Source organism: Cryptomeria japonica, chromosome 11 (assembly GCF_030272615.1).
Source record: "Cryptomeria japonica chromosome 11, Sugi_1.0, whole genome shotgun sequence".
NCBI lineage: Eukaryota > Viridiplantae > Streptophyta > Pinopsida > Cupressales > Cupressaceae > Cryptomeria > Cryptomeria japonica.
The window spans coordinates 268333553-268359696 of record NC_081415.1 but is presented as its reverse complement, the minus strand read 5'-3'; the positions used below and the strand labels follow the sequence as shown (position 1 = coordinate 268359696).

Below are 26144 nucleotides of genomic sequence, written 5' to 3'. Positions count from 1 at the left end.
AAATTAAATATCATTACTCGAGAGACATGGTTCAGCGAAAAGCAGTTGAACTCAAGTACATTTCTACAGAGGAGCAAACTGCAGACATTCTCACCAAGCCACTTCTGAGAGTGAAGTTTCATTACTTCCGAAAAAAGCTTGGTATGATGGAGAATGATGCTCTTGCTGAGAGAGTGTCTCAGCTTCAGTGATACATTGCCTGTGTTTAATGAGTTCTTCTCTGCAAGAGAAGTTCGAGGTGAAATCCCTTGTTTAATGATTTCTTCTCCGTGAGAGAAGTTCAAGGTGAAATCCCTTGGTTAATGAATTCTTCTCTGCGAGAGAAGTTCGAGGTGAAATCCCTTGATTAATGAGTTCTTCTCTACGAGAGAAGTTCGAGGTGAAATCCCTTGATCCACCCTCTAGGAGTAGCTATGGTGGAAGTCATGTGTATGACTCTATGATTTTTATTTTTTGGTTTTATTCATCATCTAGGAGTAGCTATGATGAATATTGTTATACTAAGATAACAACTTTATTGAATAAAATCTGTGATGGTTTTTTGTTGGCATCTTCTGAGTTGCAGTTATGTGTATTTGTCATATGTTGACATAATGAAGATCTCTCTCTTGTTAAGAGGGAGTGTTGAAGATATAGTTGCAATAGAGATCATCAATGCAATGTTCCTTATTTATTTCTTCTGGTATCAATTCATTAGCTTTTCTTCTTTTCTTGCCTTGTTTGCATTGGTGGTTGTCAGTGACTCTTCATGTTGCTACGGCTGTCGGTGAAGGTGATGTGGTTGTCAGTTCATGTGGTTGTCGGTGTATATGAGGCTATCAGTGCAGATGTAACTGTTTGTTCCTTTCCCTCTCCCTTCGTGTGCCTCTTCACTGGAAATCCCAATATGTTATATTTATCATTCTTCGTTGTCTCGTCCTCTCTTCTTCGGCAATTTCGATAGATTCATGATCGACTTCTCTCATTCATCAAATTAGTGTGATTGTGTCTGTCAGATCAAAGATATTATGTGTTCCTTCTACATTCAGAGTTTTCAGTCATATGAAGGTTTTTAGATTGTATGTGAGATGTATCATCTGAGTTCATTCTTATGATCGATTTGTAGAGAATCAAACTTATTGTGATTGATAATAATCTGAGACTATCATCAGTTGTATTCTTTTTCTGAGATATAATAAAGTTCATTTTGAGTGGGCTGGGTTTTTCACCCTCAGGTGGAGGGTTTTCCCAGGATAAGGGCTTGTGTATTTGTGTTTCATTCTTTATTTTATGTTCTCAATTTTTCTATATTCTGGTTCAAATTTTAACAATCCCAAACGTCATTCTTGACGATGGATTGATATTCTTCCAACATTGCATCTCTCCATACTTGCTGTTTTGAAGCCACCTCAAAACTTGAAGGTTCTAATTCAATAAGATGACTCATTAAAGCAACATATCCTGCAAAGTTATGAGGTCTCTTACTTTCTCTGAAAGTGCCACAAGGGGCTGAATATTTTTCAAGCTCTTGCATAGTATTCCTGGCCCACAAAGGTCTCTTCTTGTCACATGAAACATTACTTGGTCCAGCAGAGGTATCTATAGGATCAACGGGATCAATAGGATCTTCTAATTCAGAAGTCTCCCTCTAAATATCAGAAGGGGAATCAGGGGCAGCAATATCCAAATCTTGAGAAATCTCATGATCTTTTCTATCAATTTCCATAGAAATCCCTTTAGATCTTTTGCAAGCTACATCTTCTTCAAATGAAACATCTCTGCTGATTTCAATTTGCTTTTGACCCAGAATGTAGACTTTGTACGCTTTTGAAGACTCACTGTAACCAACAAAAATTCCCTTCTTATCTAGGTTCTAACTTAGACCTTTTATCTTTAGGTACATGAATGTAAACTAGACACCCAAAAATTCTGAGATGACTAATTCAGGTTTAATACTTGTGAATGCTTCTTCAGTAGTCATATTGTCTAGAATTTGATGCGAACTACAATTCAGAACATAAACAACTATCCTGCAAGCTTCTGCCCAAAGAAAGATTTGAAGACCTTGATCATGGATCATTGTTTTTGCGGCCTCAACGATAGACTTGTTCTTTCTTTCAGCAATTCCATTTTGTTGAGGATTACAAGGGACACAAAACTCCCTCTTAATCCCAGCTTCAATACATAAATTTTGAAACAAACCAGAAGTATATTCACCCCCATTGTCAGATCTTAAAACTTTGATCCTCTTATCAGACAAATTTTCTACTTGAGCTTTGAACTTTTTAAATCTAGACAGCACTTCAACAAACTCTTTAGATTTCAGAAAATAAATCCAAGTCTTACGAGAGAAGTCATCAATGAAAGTAACATATTACCCAAAAACCACTTAAAGAAGCAACAAACATAGGACCACACAAGTCAAAATGAATCAGCTCTAGAATTTCTTTTGCTCTACTTTCACTAGAGTGAAAAGAACTTTTAATGTTCTTACCTAAAGCACAACCTTTGCAGACACCATCATGTTCTTGATTGATCTTAGGAAGACCAATGATCATCTTCTCGATGGAGGAAAGAGTTCTGAAATTTAGATGAGAAAATCTTTTATGCCATAGCTCACTAGAAGACATGGAATCATGCGCTAAAGCTTGAAAAAGACGAGCTAAAAGTCTATATAGACTCTCATGACGAACACCAATTTCACGAGCTGTCTTAATACTAGTGTTCTTTTTCCATGCAAGAACTTTGCCTTCAGCAAATGCAACTTGGCATCCTTTATCTTCCAACGCTGAAATGGAAATCAGATTTCTCTTGATTCTAGGAACAAATAGCACATCACTCAGATGAAGAGGAATTCCTGAATCTAGATGAAAGGATGTAGTTTCAGCTCCTTTCATAGAATAACAAGCATCATCACCAATAATAACATGCAAATGAGAATCTTTTTCAATCAGATTAGAGAGATGTTCATGATATCCTGTAATGTGGTGAGAAGCTCCACTATCAATTAGCCAAGTATTACTATCAAAGGGAACATTACTTGAAAGAGCAGAAATAAATATGAAACCCTCTGAATTTTCACTTGATTCTCTATGAGGAGAAGCATTTTCAACATTTGTGGTGGCAACTTGATGCTTGGGTCTCGAAGGACACTATCTAGCAAAGTGACCAAACTTGTCGCATCTGAAACACTGAACCCTTGAGAGATCCTTCCTCTTCTTAGGTTCAGGAGCTGAATCAGAATTCCTATCTTTGTTCCTCTTGAAATTTTCTTTCCTTCCTTTTCTTTTAGAAGTATGGGCGGCAAGAACATGATCTTCTTCATGGTGAGATTTTCTCCCAATTCCTCTTGCCTCCAATCTGCATTCTTCTTGAATACAATCAGCTCTCAACCGATCAAACTTGGGTAGTTCATTTCTTCCACAAATACCTTGAATGAAAGATTCCCAAGAGTGAAGAAGGCCATTCATGGCCAACATAACCAAGTCTTTATCCTCAATAAAATCTTCAATAGCATTGAGCTAATCCTTCAATTCTGTAATATTCACAAAGAAAGAAACAACAGATTCACCTCTAGCCATTTTAATATGAAGGAGTTGATGTCTCAAGGCTAGAGCTCTATGGTCTTCGGATATGTAGTGTCGCGGTTAAAACACTTCGTTGGTGAAGCGGCCACCAAGGTTCAAACTCCTGTTGGGCCATTGTGCTCGCAGGCCTTGTGTCTTCGTTGGGCCGTTGTGCTCGCGGGTTTGAACAAGTGAAGTGTGGGGATGAGGTCCCCCGATTCATAGCTCCGAGTCAAAAGCGTTTCACGTGGAGCCGAAGGGCGTGTCATGCCAGCATCGCTGGTCACATTAAAAAGTTTACCAAGCATTTTAAAAATAAATTAAAAAAAGGCTAGAGCTCTACTAGTGTTGTTGGATTCATACAAGCTTTGAAGGCACTCGAACATTTCTTTGGCTGAATTCAACTTGGATATAACAGGTACTAAATGATCCTTTACAGAATCAATCAGTATCTTTCTTGCCATGAAATTGTTCTTTCTCCATCGTGCTTTCTTAGTGTCATCAAAAGGTTCATTTACATTAGTCTTCACAAAGTTGAGAAGATCATTCTCTTCAAGCACAATAGGGACTCTGAATTTCCATGAGATAAAATTTGATACACCATCCAACATGTCTTCAACTTTGAGGCCATTCATCATTGTGAAATAAACAAGCTAAGCAACGAATATTTCAAGGCTAAACGTTCTGGTTCTGGATCTTTTCTTTACACCCGCTCTGATACCATGTTAAAATTAGAACCAAAAGGACAAAAACTCAGAAATCTAAAACTTAAAAACTCACAAGAACAGATATACAAAACTTTTATCCTGGGAAAACCCTCCGCCTGAGGGTGAAAAACCCAGCCACACCAAAAATTGAACTTTATTAAAGGCACAAATCTGATACAATGCTTTCAAGTTTAACAAGCAATGAACTAAATAAGATTGTTAACACTTTAAAAATCAACAATATAAGCCAATAATGTCTTTGTAAATGATTGTAACCCTCTTTCCTATGTCTGAAATTTCTATATCTTACTATTATATAAAGCATGTATGAACACGGTTAGGGAAAATTAAAAGAAATATAAGTGCTGAAATGAAAAGTGCATAAACAATCATGTTAAGGTAATGATGTGCATAGAATTGAAAAATGTTAATGGGAAAGAATCAAACTTCTATGCAAAATTTGCATGTGGAATTAAATAGTTTGTCACATGAAGAAATATGCATGGCATGAAATATTACATGAATAACTATTAGGAATGAATGCATCTGAAACATTATTACATAAAATAAAGAATAGAAATGCATGATGTATTATATACTTGCATGTGTGTTTGGGAAAGCTTATCTTTCAGGATAGGGTGTCGAATGTGGACTTACAGAGGATGTGAACCTCTTTTTGGGTTCACATTTATATTAAATGTACTTTGGCCAAAGTCAGGGGTTCATTGGGATAGATGAACATTGCCTAGCAAAACTTAATTAATAAAGTCCTCTGCCACATCCTAATTGTTCACATAGCACATTCGAGTTAGGAGTTGCATGTAAATCAAGCTTGCACCGAGGTTCCCTCTTGCTACTTATCTCAAGTTTGCTAGGCACATCAAGCGGGGTCGGCGATTATTCATGTCAGGAAGAACTCCGAGGAAGCTAAGGCTTCATGGCTGGGCAGAAAAGTGCCTCAACTACGTTCTCGTCCCTCAATCAGCTAAAGACCAAATGGTTAATGGCGATCGAAGACTCTTCATTATATATCATTGATATCTATCATGTACTATTTACTTATTGTACTTGTACTCATAACTGGAAAAATTGATTCCATTACATGAATGTAAAATGTATAATTAATGTAAAGGTACTAGTACTTGGATTTGTATGAATACATGGATAATGATAAGACATCATTTTAACGTACTTGAATTTTATATCATTTCCAAATAATGAATTTTTGTGCTATTAATTGTACGGAGGAAATTACTTACAATTCTAAATTTACTCATTAAAATGGCTTAACAAGAGGCAGATGGAATGGGCTCAAAGTCCCACAATTCTTTGGTAAAGGGGGGGAAGAGAGTAATCAAGCAAGAATGGATTGCATTTGGTTACCCCCCTGTGAGGGGTGGCATAAATTGAATTTTGATGGAGCGGCTAGAGGAAATCCTAGAAATTTTGGAGCAGGATGTGTCATTCATCGATGGGATGGAGTTAATACTGTTAGGATGGCTAGACCTCTAGATTAGGGCACTAATAATGTTGCAGAATTTCAAGCATTACTAATAGGATTGTTGAAATGTAAGAATTTAGGTATCCAAAGGTTGGAAATTGAGGGAGATTCTACTATAGTGATCAATGCTTTGGGAAGAGAGTCGACACCGAATTGGAAAGTAAATGCTCTACTAGGAAGAGCAATGGTCATTCTGGAATCCTTTGAAGCAATAACACTCAATCATATCTATAGGGAAGGAAACAGAGTGGCGGATGAGCTAGCCAATAAGGGTGCAGACCGAGAATGGATAGAGGATTCTCGAGCTTAATAGTTGGGCATGAGTTGGAATTTAGATGTTTATCTCAAGGAAGTCTAGTCAGTTTTTCCAGGCTAAAATGTTAATTAACATTTAATCTGGAACTTAATGTGACATAAAATATCTTGGAATCCAATTGTTTGGCAACTAGCGAAAATTCAAATTCACGCCCAAGTGGATATATGGGGCTCGATGTACTACTAGGTGACTGATGTGGAGTGACAGCTCATATGCCACATAAGTCGTGTGTCATCCTTTCATGACGCATTTGCATTGATGTGATGGGTCATCATGACATGTTGGTTTTTGGACCGCATTCATTTGGTTATTCCCTCTTCCCAAGTCACCAGCAGCAGAGAGTTGGCTTCACCACCTTAACAACGGATGATTTTGCACGGTCACATGCTTTTGGGCTCATGGTTAAGATAGAAGCAGATTTGAAGTGATGGTAGCTGATTTAGCATTTATTTTTCATAATGGAAACTTGCCCGGGAAGTTGAGTGAAGGAGTTTATAAATAGATTGGTTGTTGGCTTTTCGGCTCATTCCTAGCTTCTGCTTAGCACATTTCTTCAAATGACTGGTCATAAATGGATTCAAACATTCGGCTTGTGGCTAGTAAAAGGCAAATGGCCTTTTTGGGTGCCATCACAGACAAAAGATTGAGAGAAATCACAAATTTTTTGCATGACTCGTTTCTTCATATCTGCGAAAAATTCTTGGGATCGAGTTTTTGTTTTCCCAACCATGGATATTGGGTAAATCCAGATATCCCAACCTTCTTCTTAGCCACGGTGCTCAACATGGAGAAAACAAAGGTTGCGGCTCAGGTTTTATGCATCAGGGTGTTCAAACACGACTTCCTTGGGGACCTGGAGAGGGTCATTTAAGAAATTGATCATAATTTAACTATCCCTCATGCGTCTAACTTTGGAAGACCACGAAGAGATAAGATTTTGGTTCCTCGGCTTCCCATATTATGCATTGCCAACCAAGCCCTGTGGGAGGTTAAAAAGTCGGCTATCAGAATGAGTCTGGATTTCTTAAAGCGTTTGATGAGCTTTTTAGAGGACGGCTCTCTCGTGCCAGCGATTGGTGATGGAATGGATGTCCAAGCTCCAAGGGTTTAGGACTACAAAATTCAGATGGGTCTGCGGGTTGATGATGACGAAGTTTCTTCTAGCAAGGATGAGGAGCCAATGGTAGCTGTTACGGATATTTCACTTGCTTCAGAGCACCAAGCAGTTTTTTTTTATGAATATGTTTGGGTTTTGTCAGTAATTTTGTTTCATATCTCTAAATCTTTTCATTTCCAAAGGGAAGATAGTATAGGCTTAGTCTATGTATAGCCAAGACTTGGTGGTTGTTTGTTTATTCGTCTTTTGTAGTTGTTAACTATGATAGAATGGTTTGGTCTGGTAGTAAGGCCATGGATCTAAGAGTCGTTTTGATCCTTCTTTTGGTCTCTCTGGTCAGAATCTGGTTTGGCTTGGCCCAATTTTGTTCTCAAGCAGATGAATGTAATAGCATTTTATAATATTAATAAAATCTCGGCTACAGCCTATTATCAAGCACAAAAAATATATATATTAATAAATATTAATGTAACAACATATCAATATTGGCGAGAGCTTCTAGTGGTGAAGCACAAGGTCACGAGGTCTAGTCTCCCCCTAGCCCACGTGGTATCAAAGGACGTGTCGCGCCAGCGCTCGCGCCAGCGCCAGCGTCACTGGTCACGTTAAAAAGTTTACCCGGCGCACTGCAGTTTATAGGAGGGTGCTATACCCGATTCTTGCAGTCTAAAAAATATGTATATATATCAATCGATATAGATATAATTATATAGTTAGTTATTTTTTTTTGCTCGGTATGTATAGTTAGTTATTTTAATACCTAACTAATATATTATAATATAATGTCATTCATGGCATAGTGTGATGATTAAATCATGGCAGTATTCTTGTAGCCATCAAACTTCAAAGCTTTGTTGGGCCATTCTGATTGTGTGCATTGTGCCCTCATAGACCCATTGTGCCTACAGGTTTGAACCCTCGCATTGAAGCTACTAGCATTCATGAAGATGACTTCATGCTCCAAGCCCTCACTAGGCCAGTGTGCTTTCATGTAGCATTAAGCTCATGGAGACGAGGTTCCATGCTTGTGACCTCGCTTGGCTCAAGCCAAACTAAAAAATTCCCATGTTATATATATATATAATATTTTCAATATCTTAAATACATTGATCTAAAAGAATGTTTAAAGGTATTAATCTTGAGGTATTTTAGTCATTATTATTATTGTAAACACAACAAAAAATATAAAAAAATATTCTTAGTGAATTTATTAGACCCACAATCCTCTTAAAAGATAATTATGAATTCTTATTAACACATTATAATACTTTAGTATGCAATCATTATTATCATTTTGACATATTAGCTATACTTGTTTAGAATTATTTAAGAGTTAATTCATTTTATTTACAATATTTAGTTCACTTTTATTTCAAGCGCTATTTTTATTTATTTTATAAATATATATTTTAGTTTAAAACTATCAAGAATTAACTTATTTTAGTTACATTGTTTGAAGAACAATTTTTAATTAATTAAGAATTATTATTTTAAAACTAGAACAATTTTTATTTTATTTTTAATTTTTACTTAAGAATTATTTTATAGTTTTAATTTTTTTTAAAGTATAAGGAGCATGTTTTAGTTAGATTTAATAAATTCTTAGAATAAAGTTTAAACTGTGTAATTTTTTTCATTTTTTCATCATCAACGTTTCAGATCACACTTTATGATCCATCATCAAGATGAAATAGTTAGGGAGCAGAAATTTACACACAGTTTAATCAAGAAATTTATCAAATCTAACTAAAACATATTCCTTATACATTTAACAAAAAAAAAGACTATTTAAAATAAGAAAATTTAGTGAGTTGAGGATCTTGTGGAAAAAAATTGGGGGGTCGGATGGCGCGCGTGCAGAGGTCGTCGAGCGGCCAAGCTAGGGTTTTGAAGCCCTAGCTCGCGGGAGATTTTTGTTGCAGGTGCAGAGGGGGAGGGGAGTGAAGGGTGTCAAGGGAGAGCGGCGGGCTGGGAGCGGCTGGGGGGATAGGGTTGTTGCGCCGGCCGTCAAGGGGAGGTTTGGCTGCGCGGGAGTAAGGGTTGGCTGCGAGGGAGGAAGGGCTCCGGACTGCTGCGGGCAGTGGGCTTCCGGTGGGGCTTCCGTGGGTTTGGGGGGTCCGTTTGGGGGCATCTTTTGGAGGAGCTTGGTAGGGGGGAGCCTTAGGGGCGGCGCTTTCTCAAGGGGCTCTTCAGGTTGGGGTCCTTGGTTGCCCTTTGTCGCCTTTTAAATCTTTTTGAGCTCCGATGTCGGGTTTTGGTGGTGAGGCCTCTCAGGTGGCTCCAGCCATGGACTTCCGTGCTGCGGTGGGTTCTAAACCCCCACCTCAGAATATGAAGACATTTTCCAATAACCTTTTCTCCTCAGAACCAGGGTCTGGAAGTACTGGTATTTCTCGCCTTACGAAGATTAATGGGTGTCTGGAGAGATGCAGTGAAAGGCCGAAGCTGGTTATTCCTCCGGAGATGATAGCGGAAGACGTTGAGTACTTTTCAAAACACTCGCTCTACTGCAAATTTCTGGGAATGAGGGTCTCCCTGCAGTTCTTGGAAAACCGGGCGCAGAGATCTTGGGCACCAGATGGGGAAATGGAGATTATGCTACTAGCGAACAACTATTTCAAGGTTACTTTCAACTGTATGGAGGACCAAAATAGGGTTTTTGAAGGAGGCCCGTATTTTTACAACCAGGTGGGGTTGTTCATCAAACCTTGGCATGCGGGGTTTAACCCTTCGGAGGAGCTCCCAAACAGGGTTCCTGTATGGGTTCGGTTACCACGTCTTCCAGTGGAATGCTATCGAGAGGACGTGTTACGAATGCTAGCAGCACTGCTTGGGAAATCAATGGGATCTTCATCGCAAACCCTAGGGAGAAAGGTAATGACCTTTGCACGCATTTGTGTTGAAATTGATCTTAGTAAACCATTACCAGATGCTATAGATATGTGTGTGGGTTCTTACTCATGGGTTCAACAGCTAGACTATGAGACTTTACCTTTTCGTTGTCGGCTGTGTCATGAGTATGGTCATTTACAACGTAAATGCCCTAGATATAAACCAGTGGTGCACCAACCTCAACAACCGGCCCAGAGTCAAGATAGGGCTGATAAAGGAAAAAGTGCTATGGTGACTGACGTTGTGGGTGCTGAGGGTTTTGTTCCAGTTAAGTCAAGGAACAGAAATCGAGGCCAGAAGAGGTCCCTTCAGGAGAGACAGGAGGAGGATACCTTTAACAGATTTGAAGCATTGGACGACCTCAGCCATCAAGAAGTGAATCCGAGGTTAACCCCTTTGGATCAGGGGGCTTCAAGGGGGGCACCGGAAAGAGTTAGGGAGGACTTTTCCCAAGCCTTGGTAGTGACTAGAAACCAACAAATGGAGATGGAGCAGGCTGTAGGGGCCGAGTTGGGACTCATTCCTGGTTCGGAGGTGAATTTGGGTGGGGGGGAGGGGTCCCTATTAGCCCTAAAATTGGAACCGGCTGGAGCTAGGACTAGTAAGTCTTTTGTTCACCTGGGTCTTCATCAGAAAGCTATTAAGAAAAGTGCCTCAAAAAAAATCTCAAAGGCTAGCAGAAAGAAGGATGTGGATAAAATCAAAATGATGGGAGAGAATTTGATTGAGTCAGGGTCAGTAAAGACCTTGGATTCTCACTTTTCCAACCCTCCCAAATGATTGTACTCTCATGGAATGTAAGGGGCTTGAACAGCAGCCCTAGACAAAAATTTGTTCGGGATTTGATTAGGAATCATTCACCTGATGTCCTTTTCTTGCAAGAAACTAAACTTTCAGTGGAGAGTATGATGGGTCTTGTGCCAAAGTTGTGGGGGGGAGGCGAGTGTCAGTGTGTTGGGGCAGCTGGGTCCTCGGGAGGGGTGGCCTGTCTTTGGAACCCTTTAAGGCTCCGCCCTGTCTGGTGAGTTGCCTCCAGATCCTCGTTATCCGAGTTGCTATCTAGTCTCGAGACTGGGGAAGTCATCTTGTTTTCAAATATCTATGCTCCCACTGATCTTCAAGGTAAGCAAAACTTGTGGTCTCATGTTGCTGGTATGCGAAGGTTGGCCCCTTTTCATCCTTGGATTATGGCAGGAGACTTCAATGCCATTCTGGAGTTGAGTGAGAAGAAGGGGGGTGTAATGCAGTTGGAACCTTCTTTAGTCCTTTTCCAGGATAGTATCTCCCTGCTGCAACTGGTTGACATCAAGCCTAGCAATGGCTTGTTCACTTGGAACAACAAGAGGGTGGGTGAGAATTGGATTTCTGAACGGTTGGATCACTTTCTAGTTTCTTGCTTTTGGATTGGCGGGGGGTGGTCCACAACTTCTGAGATTCTTGACTGGAGTGCGTCGGATCATTAGCCCATCAAGTTGGTTTCGTCCTCAGCTCGGGTTGCAAGCTCACCTTCATTCAAATTTCAACTTATGTGGCTTTGGGACCCCTCTTTACAAGATCTGGTTGCGGAGTGGTGGAGGAAAGGCAGGCCGGCCTTTGGCACTGCCATGTTCTCTTTTGCCAAGCAGCTGCAATTTGTTAAGCGCCAGCTTAAACAGTGGAACCGTCAAGGGTTTGGGAACATCTTTCATGAGAAGAAAGCTGCCCAAATTGTGTTGAATGAGATCATCGGGGAAATCAGAGAGCATGGATTGTCGGACGAATTGCTTAGAGAGGAAGACAAGGCTGTCAAGGTGGTTGAGGAATGGGAGATTAGGGAAGAAATTTATTGGAAGCAGAGAGCTCACATTGATTAGCTGAAGGAGGGGGACAAGAATACGGCTTTCTTCTTCAACTCTGTGAAAGCAAGGAGACACGGAAATTCCATTCCTGTTCTGGTTAACGATAGAGGTGAGCAGTGCTTATCCTTGCAAGAGATGTCTAGGGAGTCCCTTCAGTTTTTCCAGTCCCTATTTAGGGAAGAATCTCAGGGGGAAACAGTGGAGGAGAATCTGGTTCTGGCTTGCATCCTGGACCAGATGGGTTCCCGGTTGAATTCTTTCAAGAGTTCTGGGATATTATTAAGCTAGATTTATTGGATGTTGTCCAGGAGTCCCAGAGAAATAAGCAGATGCTTAGGGCTTTGAATGCGACCTTCGTTGCTCTAATCCCCAAGTGTGAAGGGGTCGACCGGTTAGGCCAGTTCCGCCCTATCTCTCTCTGCAATGTGATTTATAAGATCATCTCTAAACTGATAGCAGACAGATTGAAGAAGTGCCTGGGGAGTGTTATTTCGAAGGAGCAGAGTGGGTTTGTGGAAGGCCGCCAAATTCTAGATGGGGTGGTCATTGCTACGGAGACCGTTCACTCTATGGCAACCTCCAAGGAAAAGGCTATGTTTATCAAGTTGGATATGGCTAAGGCATACAATAGAGTTCGGTGGTCCTTCCTTCAGAAGACCCTCGGGGCTTTTGGTTTTGCTGATGAGTGGATCCAGTGGGTTATGAGTTGTGTTACGTCCACCTCTTTCTCGGTGCTTATCAATGGGGACCATACTAAGCTGTTTGGGACTTCAAGGGGTCTCCGCCAGGGGAATCCCCTCTCCCCTTATTTATTCATTCTTCTTGCTGAGGGTCTAGGGAGGCTGATTAAGCATAATGTGGGCCTGGGTAATATTCAAGGTTGGAGTTGGGGTAATGAATTGCAGCCGCAGTCTCACTTGCAGTTTGTGGATGATACAGCCCTTATGGGGCTAGCTCGGATCAACGAAGCTTCTGATATGCGTAAGGTCCTGGATGTTTATCTTGCGGCGTCTGGCCAGTTGATTAATGAGGATAAGTCTTCTATCCTCTTTTTCAACACTCCTGAAGACATCCAAAGGAGGATTGCTTTTATTCTGAGATTCCAAATTGGCTCCTTGCCCTTGACCTATTTAGGAATTCCTATCTCTCCCGGCAACCCTCCTAGGGAGTCGTGGCAGGGGATCTTGGATAAATTCCGATCGAAGGTTGATCACTGGACTCATAGATGGTTATCCTTTGCGGGGAGGGTTCAATTGATTCAGTCGGAGGTTCAGGCCCTGCCGACCTATTGATGTATGCTTCAGCTGGCACCTAAGTGGTTCTTGAAAGGTTTGGACTCTCTGGCTAGGCAGTTCTTATGGGCAGGAAATCTCTCCTCTTCCAAGTGGAGTCTGGTCAATTGGGACCTGGTGTGTAGCCCGAAGCAGTCGGGGGGGCTTGGGTTAAGGCAGTCTATTCTTTTTGGGGAGGCACTTGCAGCTAAATTGTACTGGAGGTGGAGTGTTGAGCAGGATGGAGGTTGGGCCAGGATTTTGGCCAACAAATATATGCAAAGGATCCCGATGGAGGAAATCCCTAGATATCCGCTTGAAGGAAAGGGCTCATCGATCTGGAACACGCTAAAGAGGGGGGCTTCTCTCATTAAGGCAGGGCTTTTTTAGATTTGCAGAAGGGGGGAAGAGGTCCTTTTCTGGAAGGACTCGTGGGATGGTTAACCTCCCATCCTTAATTAGTTTCCTAACCTTGGAAACCTGGGCCAGAGGTTTTTGGACGCGGGATGGTCAAGGGTGAGTGATTTTAAGGTTGTCTATAGGTGCGGTCAACTGGATTTGGAGCAGTGGAAGAATCCTAATGAGTGGCCGGTGGTTGGGATGGAGGAAGAATGTGCTGAGCTGCAGGGCATTTTGGCGAATAGACACTGTAGCTCTCTTAAGGGTAGGGATGGGCTTGCTTGGTCTCCAAATCCTAAGGGCGTCTTTTCTATGGCTAGTGGTTACTGGGAATTGATGAGCCGAAGACTTGAGGGAAGAGAAGTGAACTGGTGGAAACAGGTGTGGAATGATGCTTCTTGGCCGAAGTGTAACTGCTTTGCCTCGACTTTAGCTTGAAATAGATGTCTTACTTGGGACAATATCCGCAAGCAGGGATTCTTGGGGCCTTCTATCTGTGTTTTGTGTGGTAACGGAGAGGAAGATTCCTCTCATTTGTTCTTCAGATGCCCATTCTCTATGCTTATCTGGCACTATTGGTGGGGGGTGTGGAAGCATCCTTGTGTCCATGCAGATTCTCTGGTGGAATTTTGGAGCAATTTGGGCAAACCTCCTATTCCGTCCTCCTTCATCCAGACTGTCTGGTATATTGGGCCCATCTTCATTCTGTGGCAAATCTGGCTCGAAAGGAACAGGAGGATTTTTCGTGAGGCCAAATTGTTTGTTCAACAAGTTTGGAGTAGGATCACTGTTATGATTCGGGAGACAGTGGAAGCTAAGTGTGAGGTGAACTTCCCGTTGGGTAGAGATGAGGCAGATATTGTGAGTAGGCTTGGATTGCAGGAGCTATCTCCGACCTCTGCTTGTGTTAGGAGAGGTAGACGGGCTATTAAGAAGGTGTAAAGGGTGGGAAGGTGGATACCCCCTCAGGATGAGTTTATCAAGATTAACACTGATGGCTCATCTAGGGGTAACCCAGGCCCTGCTGGAATAGGGGGTGTTGGCAGGAACAGCAGGGGGGAGGTTGTTTTCTTCTATTAGGTGCATAAAGGATGGCAGTCTAATAATTTTATGGAGGGTTTAGCGATTCTTTATGCACCGGAGCGGGCTTTGGCGTTGGGTTGTAGGAAGGTGATTTGTGAATCGGATTCACAAATTGTTGTTAACTTGTTGTCTGAGCAGAAGGTGAGTGGGATTTAGTGGCAATTGGCAAGGATTGTTCAACAGATTCTCCAAATTAGCTCGTTAATGGAGCAGGTGTCCTTCATCCATATTCCTCGCGAATGGAATGGAGTGGCAAACTGTTTGGCCAAGTGGGCCTCAGATCATAATAGTGATTGGAAAGTGGAAGGTTGGGAGCATCTCTCTGGGGACTACTGTCAGGAATTGTAGAAGATTCTCACTGAGGACATGGATGGTTTTGAAGCTGGTTGATTTGTGGTTGGGTTGGTTGGTTTCTTTAGGGCCTCGGGGCTCTGCCTTTCTGTGTAATGCTTTTTTCTGATTTTCAATAAAGTTTTTACCCTTTTATTCAAAAAAAAAAAAAGAAAATTTAGTTAGATTTCTGCTCTCTAACTATTTCGTCCTCATGATAGATCATGAAGTATGATCTAAAACATTGACAATGAAAAATTAACACAGTTTAATCCAAAAATTTATCAAATCTAGCACTATGGACTGTGGAAATTGCATGACTCTAATTTAAGTTTTAGTTTTTATTTACATTTTCCCGGTTAGGACATGAGACTCTTGGCATGGTTATATATTACCAAATCGTTGGAAGATTAGGCCGATTCTAGGTATGAAATGTCCTAGAATTGGAGTCTATATGGAATCAACGCCGAATCTGTGGGGATTTGGAATTTTTGTCCATAGATTTGCCAACTTCTGCCCTCAAAAACACCTAACCAACATTCTTTCCTTGTGAAAGAGAAAACCCTAAAAATAACCTAGTTTTCTTTTAGACGGAAATTGTGAATCAAAAATTGGAATCATAATATATGACACCAGAAAACCCTCCATTTGTGTTTGGGAAGTCTACTAAAGCAACTAGTAGGTGCACAGCTAATTGGAGTGGTATGGTCAAGAAATCCAGCATTGCATCCCTCGCATCCAATGAAAGAAACGTCCCTCAGCATTTAAAAATAATCCTCCTGCAACCATAATAGTTTCACTTTATATAATATATTCATTAAATATTAATATATAATTTAAAATATTTTTTATAATTAATATTTAAAAATTGTTTTAAATTTAAATTATTATATTAATTTTAATATATTGTCTATTAAAATACATATTAATAATTATATTATAAAAGTATGAATTAGAAATAATAAAAGATTTAAAATTATAATTATAAATTAAAAACTTGTATGCTTATACAACATTGAACATTATTAAATATGAATATATTTAATTTTAATATATAATGTATAAATTTAATTTAATATATATTAGTAATATACTTTATTTTTAATATATGTATATTTATTAAATTCATAATTAATATATTTAATTTTGAATATAAAAATTTGATTTTAATACATTTCCTGTACAGACGTATGCAGAAGTACCCAGCCCCCAAATTTTTTTGAAAAACCAAAGCATCGTACCCACATACCCAATTCTGATTCCGATTCAGCAACTTAGATAAATACTACTATTAGAATAATAAATATACTGGAGATGCAGGATTAAATAAATTGTTTCTAGATATGGACTCTAGTCATCTAGTAAGTGTTCCCCTAATAGCAGGCCAATATAGGTTTGAACAGATTCCGATTAAGGGATAATTTATTTTTAAAATTTTAACTAAGCTACCAGTACTCAGCCAGAACCAGTAGCATTTTTTATACTTTTGGGGGGTTTCTACATATTTGCAATAAAATCATTGAATCGTACAAAGGATCTGCAGGGACAGAGGAGTCAGCAGACAACAGCAAGAGAGAATGAAAGAAAAACCGTGCCCTTCTTTTCTGGCCATGCACACCAATGCAGCTCTGCACTCATCCCTGCATCCATCCAATGAACAGACCAGCCCCGGAATAACCTTGCAGCATATAGTACTAGGCTGCTGGTGCATTTGATTTGCCCACATCACTATCATGAAAATAACCGAATTGCTGAATCCCACCAAACAAGAGAAACGATCATAGCCGATCTTTTCCCTCGACCATTAATCCTTAGGCTTTTAGCATCACCCATGACCAAACTTGAGGGGTGCTCTTTGTTAAACTTAATTTATATTGAAGTTACTTCAAATTATAATTTTAAATATATTTTTTGAATGTTCATAATTTTTTATTTTATTTTAACAATTTGATTTTTTATTTTCATTTTATAAATATCAATGTTCTCAGTTTTATTTATAACTTATTTTATTGAATAGTTTATGATGTGATGTTATGATTATATTATTTTAATATTGAACAATAAACTTGAATGGACAAAAACCAAATTCCAAGAAAAAAATTCCCCAACCCTGGTAACTTGAATATTTATTTTCAAACAACATCCAGACAACATAAGGTGTAGATTCATTGCAGCAAGCTTGAAGTACAAGTATACTGTCCTGTACAGCAGTTATTAGAGCTTCTTTAGAGATACTTTTAGTTTTGTTTTGTTTTCCTAGGGCACACCCAGGTTCACCCTGGGTACTGCCCAGGCAGCCAACACCTTTGGCATGCCCAGGATGTACCTGGACTGGACCCAGGACACACCTGGCACCGGAATCATTCCAGTCGGGTACAAGGACTGACTTGTCAGGGCATTGCCAATAACTGAGCAATATAACAATCAGATTGAGCTATTCACTTTCACAACTTGATGTTGTGTTTTCAACTTCAACGGTCAATGTTCATTGGCATGCAAGCAAGACAAACTATGGGTGCAACTTACTTGAGATAAAATCGTCTAAATAGTCTGCATCAATCTTCCCGTGAGACATAGCCCCAACCTGTATCACAAACCTCTTTCAGAGACGAATTTTTGCTAGCTAGTGCTTATAAATTAATTACAAAAGCAAGAACTACAACATATTGCATGTATTACAGCTGTCTATAAAACTCCCTAATCTTACCACAAACACAAGGGGAACATTATCACGGACAGCTTCAACATAGTCATGAAGTTGTACTACTTTAGATGCACTGTGTGACAGCCCTGTGTACCATCATGGCAACCTTCATCCAGTCAATATATGGGGATTGTATTTGTCTTAGGAGTTTCACATATTATAAAGAAAGAAAAACAATCCCACTACTCACCAACCCGACGAGCTTCACTTGGCAGATACTTTGTGACTGGATTCTTGATCACACGGAGGAGTCTATCTGGACCATTAGTTGCACGAATGCTCAGTTTCTGTAGCAGTTGCACTGCACTCATAACCCAACACAGAAATGCATTGCTCTTAGATATATCATCCAGATCATTCACATCTAAGGGAACAAAATAGAATGAATCAAAAACTTATGACAGAAAACATAAAGTAGTCCTTAAGCCTACCCATCAATCCACAAAAACGCTTGAAGGTTCTTGGAAGACGAACATGGGGGTTTACTTTGATAAGGATATTCTTCTTAGTTTGCACATAAACAGCGCTAAGCCTTCCAGCCTTATTGAGAGGACTATCCAAAATTGCCAAAAGTGCCTGAGGGCATTCAGACGTTTATCAGAGAGCAATTTCAAATAGAACAGTCAAGAACACAAATTTAAACCTCTGCTCCCAGTTGAAGGACAGGTAAAATAACCTGGTGAACAATATCAGGTCGATATTCTGCTGGGTTCTGTTTGTTCTTTTTCAAAAAATGAACATGGTCATCACAGTTCAACAGCTGGTATATCTGTATATAAAAAATATAAAACTAAATCAGAAAGATTCTTCACAATAAACAAAACAGTACTTAGCACCACAATATCTGGATGGCATTGATGGCATTGATGGCATTCATACAGCATAAAAATTGTAGCTTTCTGTTAGTAGCCTTATTGTGTTTTAAGTTTCAGCAAGTCCATCTCAATCTTTGAAGACAGATCTAATGTCAAAATCTTTAAATTCAATTTTGAATTATTTATTTTCATAGTCACAGATCTATTCAATTACTTAATGTGTTGGTTATTCAACTTTCACAAAAAGAAAACCCTAATTCGTAAAGCAAGAAACTGACATTCTAGAACAAAAATTATTCTTCATTTGTACCATCTAAAGACATTATGTTTTGCCTTCTACATTTTTAAAACCTGTACACTTTTTCTGTATTCTATACAAAATTAGTTGTAGCATAGAATGATGCTCTTATTGGATTTTCCACAAATGTAAAGAATACAAAATTAGGGTTATCAAAAACAACTGAGACTGTTTTCAGATTTCTTGGAAATAAGAAATGATAGCTGTATGAATCTTCCACAAATTTAATCCAACAATCTTCTTGGCTATTCATAGCCAATGTGTAATGAAGACTAAGAGAAGTTTCAAGTGACGCTTTTTTCATTGCTGTGAGAGAAAGGGATTTCATATCTTAGGTAGGTTTTTTAAGCCTCCTAATCAATCCTTTAAAACAAATCATCATTTTATCAGATGGTTACAGAGATGAGTTCTTCTATAATCTATTTTGAATCCTGCATCTAATGCATGTGAACATGAACCACAGTAGGTGCAGTGTCTTGCCCAAAAGCAATTAACAGGTTCATTAAATTTATTTGAGATGCCCTTGTTAGCTGCATAGACTGCTAGGAATATATTCTTCGTTACAGTCTATTTTTCCTATGTAAGCAGCTCAGTCCCATATTGAAAATATAACCAACAAAAATGATCCCATGGACTGTTTACATATTATTGCTAAAATAATAAGGTGATGTATATTTTGTTGTGACTTAAAGCTTTTAGATCTTTCTTTTCACACACTTAATGCCTTCATGCTAGAAAGATTCATGGTTCAAATAATTATAATGATCTCAACCAAGAATGTCAAATATGAGTGAGGCTTGCTTCAAACCAGAATATTAACCATGTCCTATTCATGGACCTGAACCATAGAGTGAAGTGGGTAGAAAGGATTCCACAATAAAGTATAATTCTTGTGTTCAGAATTTGGCAGAAAATAGAAAAGATTAAATCAACAGGATAATATAATGATCCAGACACTAGTTAAAAGTGAATGTGACATATAGGCAACTAGAGGGGAAACAAACAAAAGCACTCATTTCTTAAGTGAAAAAGGATTCGGTTCTCTGTGAAAACTAGATTTCAAATTCTTTGTAGTGCATCGTGAATAAAAGGAGTATTCCTTGCATTTCTATATATTATTATGACAGTCTTATTTCCTTCGTCATGTGTGGCTGGTAAATGTATCAATAAGTGGTGATTATTCTCAAGCTTAAATACCTGGGAGCTAATAGCATCAGCATACTAGAAATGCAATCTGGCTATTGATTCCTTGGTTAAACTGATCAGTTTTATGGAGTTGCATTTTAACATATAAAATCTATAAAGAACCTTATTTTCAAAGTACCTTGATGTGAACAAAGCCCAAATGCTTACATTTAAAAACAGAGAACAAAGAAAGTGGATAAATAGCTAACATCATAATCTCCGCACGCAAACATGGATCTTACCGTCAAAGAAGGATCTTGGGGCAAAGGAGAAAAACAAAAAATTTAGTGCACTTACAATGTTGAAAACCTTTCTCCTGAAAATGAGGAGAATAATGAACTGCATTGATAGGACCACAATGTCTCTGAAGAGCATATTCTTACACAAGAGTGTTGCATTTGATAGAGTAAACATGCAATTTCCAACCTTACCACAAACTGAATCTATTTTTTAGAGCTATTCTCCCTTGGTTAATATAATTATGGTCTTCACACGATTTGGAATTCAAAAACAAGCTTCTATACATGATAGATATTTCATTGCATGACATAATATGGTCAGTGCTATTCGGAAGTATTTTGTGGCATGTTTGACAAGATCAATTGTAGCAAGGCGCTCTTGGATGATACAAGAGAAAGACACACACTTAAGAAGGCAGATTTCAAAAGTTAAAATCTATTTTGCTGCTCACTATTCCAAAAAAATATGTATCATTTTTATTTATAGTTGCCTTTCTCTTCAACAGAAAAATTAAGAGTTTAATCTGCCAAGGAATTAGCAGGAAATGGTGAAGGATTGAAATATTTTTGTAGCGGTTGTAGTTTTCACCTTTTTTTGTTTTGGCCAAACAAATCTTTACTTTATTTTATGCATCCTTCATATAACTAGGTGTATTGCATAGTAGTTAATTCGCTTAAGTGTGTTGTCAAAAAGGTCTAGGGTTCAAGCACCTAAGCTTCAAATTCCCTCAGGTGTGTTGGCAAAGAGGTCCAAAATTTGAGCATCTAGCTTCAAATTCCATTATGTATTGCAAAGGGCCGTTAATTGTAATTTGAAATTTTGATTGTAAATGGTGCATTCTCAGTGGAAATTGATACCTTGAACTTGCAAATTGGTAAATGGTTTATTGTAATTTGGAAAATGCATTCTAAAGATGTGTTCTCAGAGGAAGCTGGCCCCTCAAAACTTGCAAATAGTACTATTAGCAATGTTTCACACTCTACTTGTCAAGGCAAGGTCATTGATTCTATCACTTCAATTGACCATGCTTTTGGAATTATTAATGTTGCATTTGACAAATAAGATCTAGGTGAAGTCAAAAAGAGGTTATGAGCCCACTAGAAAGATGGAGGCTTATATCCACCTCACACTAGCTATTCAATCAGAAATCGGGCAAAATGCTTAATATTTTTGTTAGTATTGGTTTTTCTAGTTTAGTGTTTGAAAATTTGGCCTTCTAGTGTTTAGTGTATTTTTTGGGAGGTTTTCCAATTTTTTGCCAAGGTTTTCCTTTTTTAAATCTGGGTAGTTGAATTCTATTTAGACTTTTGTTGCATTGGGTCAATGCCGTGTAAATGGAAAGATACTATGATTGTAACCATGAGGTGCTATCTGAACATCCTGACAGTTCCTAAGAATTTGTAAGCACCTGTTCATTGCATAAGAGTGGTATTGATCCTGTCTCATCTGGAAAAGCTTTTGTTGTAATCACTGCTAAGGACTGATGCTAACCGTGGACAAGGCAGAACACAAATTTGCTTATAAACTCCAACTTGTTGATGAAAACCTAAGACCAATTTGATCTCTTCTGTAGATATATTCTTTGGAGTGCTATAAGACATTGACCACTGCAGTTGCAAACCCTATATGTGTGGCAGTTACTATAGAAATGCAGGTGCTCTGTTTAATAATTTATATTTTTCTTGACCGAGGCGGCAAACCATGCAATAAAACTGTTTGTGTACAATTTATGAAGGAATAAGCTGTGCAAATAAAAAGATTTTTTATATTATGTTTGTGTTTGTGGAAGTCATTTTGAGATGACTTAAAACATTACTATCATGATTCCAAATTCTCTCACAGTTTTTTTCCCAAAAGCATTCTAATTTCCTTACAATGAACTATGAAAACATAGTGTCTGTTATTTTGAGATGAACTAAAATGCATATGGGTCAATTACCACAAAAAATTAAAAATTATCTAGATTTATGTTTTGCAATACCCGAGCTTAAAAAAAAAAGTGGATTTGCAGCACGGAGAGCTCAATTCCAGAGACTTAGAACATTTTTTAGTGATTTTCAATATTGTTTACAGGTTTAATATGCTAAGTTTTGCCAGAGTTCTGACTTTCACCAGGCCCCAGTCGCAAGGAATCTCTCCACTTTGGCAAAAATCATGATGGTTGGAGGGAAGAGGAAGTCTCTACAATGAAGAGATTTATGGGCTCTCCGGACAGAAAACAATTCAATGCAGACTTAAAATGGGGGAAAAAAAACGTAAAAGAAAAAGAAAAGATGAAATCGGTACCTTGCCAACTTTGCCAACCTCGAGGGACGCCTTCAGCAGCACAAAAACAACTCCTCCGTCGCTATTGTTGTTAGCTGGAGGACAGGCGGCTCCCAAACCCGCCAGTACTTCATCTTCCTCGTCGTCGTCCTCTCTCTTTCGCTTCAAAGATTCTTCCATTCTTTCTACAAAATATGGTGCCCTTGTATCGGAATTTTAACAGAGTAGCGTAAATCCCAGGGGTTCAGTAAACTGTCTTAAACCCTAGAAGAATAAAATTCTGTAAAACGCAGGGGTTTTCACTTTCAAGAGTAGCTCTAGCTATATTGAGATTGACAGAATATTATTTGCCTGTGATGTTTAGGTATATCGTTTAGTATGTTCTTTTTTTCTCTTTGTTCTATGTTTGAAGTCCTCGACACTTTTATTTCAGAATTTTTGAATTGATTTATTTATGGCTTTGATTGGTGGAAAATAAAATTACAAATAGTTTTTTTTTTATTAATTATTTATTAGCAATCTCATTTTGGTGTGCAATGGGTATGCCAAAGAGGTGTGGAATGCCAAGTAGGGAATTTTTTGGTCTATTTTTTGCATACATTTGTGTTGTATATGAGGTCAATTGGACAGATATATAAGGGCAAAGAGATGGACATATAATAAGATAGAGATGGAAGGAGACATTGAAGAATAAATTTGAGGAGATACAAATAGAGAGGGAAAGAGATACAGATATAGAGGTCTAGGAAGACAGAGGGAGGGAGAGAGGGAGAGAGATGGATGGATAGAGAGAGGAAGACATATGTAGAGATAGAGGGGGAGAGAGGGATGTGGAGGTTGAAATGAAGTTAGAGAAAGATAGAAAGAGGGAAACAAATGGATACAGAGATCTAGAGAGAGGGAGATAGAGAGATGTTGAAATAGAGAGGGAGGGGTAGAGGTGGAGAGGAAGTGATACAGATATATAGAGTAATATGGAGGGGAGAGCTAGAGAGAAATATAAATGTTGAGATAGAGTGATAGAAAGATAGGTATATAAGGAGATGTAGAGACTCTAGAGGAGAGAGACAACAAGATAGAGATATAGAGGCAGGACAGATAAAGGGAGAGGGAAAGAGATATACGAGAAGAGAAAGGGAGAGAGTGTTAGAGATAGATAGATAGATAGATAGATAGATAGGGGGATAGGGAGGGAGACAGGGAGGGAGTGAGAGAGATAGAAGGAGAGATAAAGAGAGGGAAGGAGAGAAAGGTAGGGGGAGAGAGGGAGAGGGAGAGGGAGAGATATCAAGAGAGATAGAAAGGGATGGACAAAGAGATAGGGAAAGTGTTGGCAATTGACACTCATTCGGTAAGGCAAATTGTATTTAGGGTTATCATTGATGGCAACTCATCTTCAGGTGTTGATAATTCTCATCGGGATTCATTGCCTTATCATTTTGCTTTGATTGGGTCAGTCGGTATACACTACACACAACCGGTATATACACTTTGCTTAATAACCGGTTAGCCTTGGTACCAGTAACATGCATTTGGAACCCGGTTAAGTATAGGACCCGGCTAAGATATCTTGTGAGCCCGATAATTTCTTTCATGGAATTTTTGATAGCGTGTGTAGGCCAACATGGGCATTGGGATCATGCATGATATACCTTGTGATCTGGCAGCCGACGCATTATAATTCTTCATTGAGGTCAACATATTAACAATTTGAAAGAGTATTTAAGGAGATATTTTAGCGATGGATTTTATGTTAATGAGAATTCGATTTTGGTTGCGAATCAATCAGAAATTGATTGTATGCATTCCGGTCAGCGAAAAGAAGCTTCAATGCACAATTTCACGTGCGCAGTCTCAACCAATAGCAGAACAAGGCATAATAGAGTATCAATAAATTGGTTCACAAAGAGGGTCGACAGAACATTAACTAAAACTTATCCGTCATCATTAGATGCAATCAATAATCATTTTTATTTGTAATCATTGTATATTGTTGTGTAAGTCAATGAGACCTCTGTTTGAGCAGTGAGCTCTAGGCAGTTGGCCTAATTGCATGTGCAATCCCCTCAATGTAATATTTGTATACCTTGATCAAGTATATAGATATTGTGGGTATCAGCCCCATCGTGGTTCTTCCCTTTGCAGGGTTTTCCAAATATGAATATTGGTGTTATGGTGTTGCTTCTTTATGTGTTACTTGGTTTATGCACTTTAATTTTATTTACTATTAACTGGTTCATATGCAATAAGTTCATAAATTTGTTTACTGGTGGAACACTGATTCACCCCCCCCCCCTCTCAGTGTTCTTGGATTCCAATAATTGGTATCAGAGCTTAGTTCCTCGAAAGAAGTTTAACCACTTGAGGAAGATTCGAAACTTGGAATCAATGGAAACCGGTCTGCAGCAACAACTTCAACTTGCTCTTGAGGATTTTGATAATGAGCAGATGGAAAACAGTAAACTAAAGAATGAACTAATGTAAGCCAGAGAACACATAATCTCATTACAAGGAAAGCTTTCAGTTGTTCAAGCGAAGAGGAAGGAACCTTGTGATCAACTACAAAATCAGAGTAGTGATGAGGAAGACGCTATGAAGGATCAATGTCAAAAACTCACTTAGGAGAACACTATCTTGAAGAATGAGATGCAAGCCCTAACCATGAGAATGTGCAAGGAGATTGAAGACAGAAAGAAGAATGAAAAAAACCTAACTCAAGCATTGAAGGACAAATCTGATGAATGCAACAGATTGACACATGAGAATGACATGTTGAAACTTGAGTTGATCCAGTCCCAGAACAATGAACAGGAACTTGTGAGCCAGATCATAATCATGAGAGATGATTTAGTCACTGCAAATGAGTACAAGGACAAATTCAAAGCCAGCTCTGCCAAACTTGATGAACTAATAAAGAGTCGGAGAAATGCTAATGATAAGAGAGGTATTGGTTATGAAGAAGGAGAAAGCTCTGGTACTACACAACAAGATCAATCATATGGTTAGAAGCATAATCATACCAACAACCAGAACCAAAAATCATCGGTAAGACAGCCCAATGTTCACGAATTCAATGGTACATGCTTTGTTTGCAATAAATATGGTCATATAGCAAGTCAGTGCAGGAATAAGAATAATCAGAACAATGCATCAGTCACTAGTCTTGGAAATGTAAAATGTCATGCATGTAGTAGATTTGGACATATGGCTAACCAATGCAGATCAAAGGGAAATCAAGGAAATCAAGGGTTTACCAAGGCAATTCAGAAAAACAATATTGTCTGTTATGCATGCAACAAGATTGGACATATTGCTAGATATTGCAGGAGTAAGAACCCACCGGTAACTAATGGAAATGCAGATGAGAAGGGAAAGGCAAAGGTAGAAGATATCAGAAAATAGCATGAGAAGAGATGGGTTAGGAGATCAGACACACAACGGACAGAACAATCGGTAGAGCCATTAGGTCTTGTACCAAAAGCGAGAACAACCAGTAACTAAGGCACTTTGCCTTGGGTGTAGGCAAATCATTAAAGATCATGCAAACACCCCATATTAGATCTGTAGTCAGAGAATTCTAATTGCGGATAAATACTCAGGCAATTTCAGGTGTTTACCGGAACTTATATGCAGATTAT

General features: G+C 38.8%; 1 protein-coding gene across 1 annotated transcript in view; it reads right to left on the bottom strand.

The window, feature by feature from the left end:
* The window catches only part of LOC131069731 (uncharacterized), a 60628-nt gene extending 37696 nt beyond the window's left edge, over positions 1-22932 (bottom strand). Inside the window, exons 1-6 of the mRNA XM_058005264.2 lie at positions 22528-22932; positions 18380-18472; positions 18135-18279; positions 17894-18004; positions 17707-17789; positions 17526-17583 (exon numbers count right to left, since the gene is read on the bottom strand). Of these exons, the coding sequence (XP_057861247.1) occupies positions 17526-17583; positions 17707-17789; positions 17894-18004; positions 18135-18279; positions 18380-18472; positions 22528-22686 (649 nt within the window). The 5' untranslated portion in view covers positions 22687-22932. The remainder of the gene's footprint in view (positions 1-17525; positions 17584-17706; positions 17790-17893; positions 18005-18134; positions 18280-18379; positions 18473-22527) is intronic.
* Positions 22933-26144: the final 3212 nt, after the last annotated feature.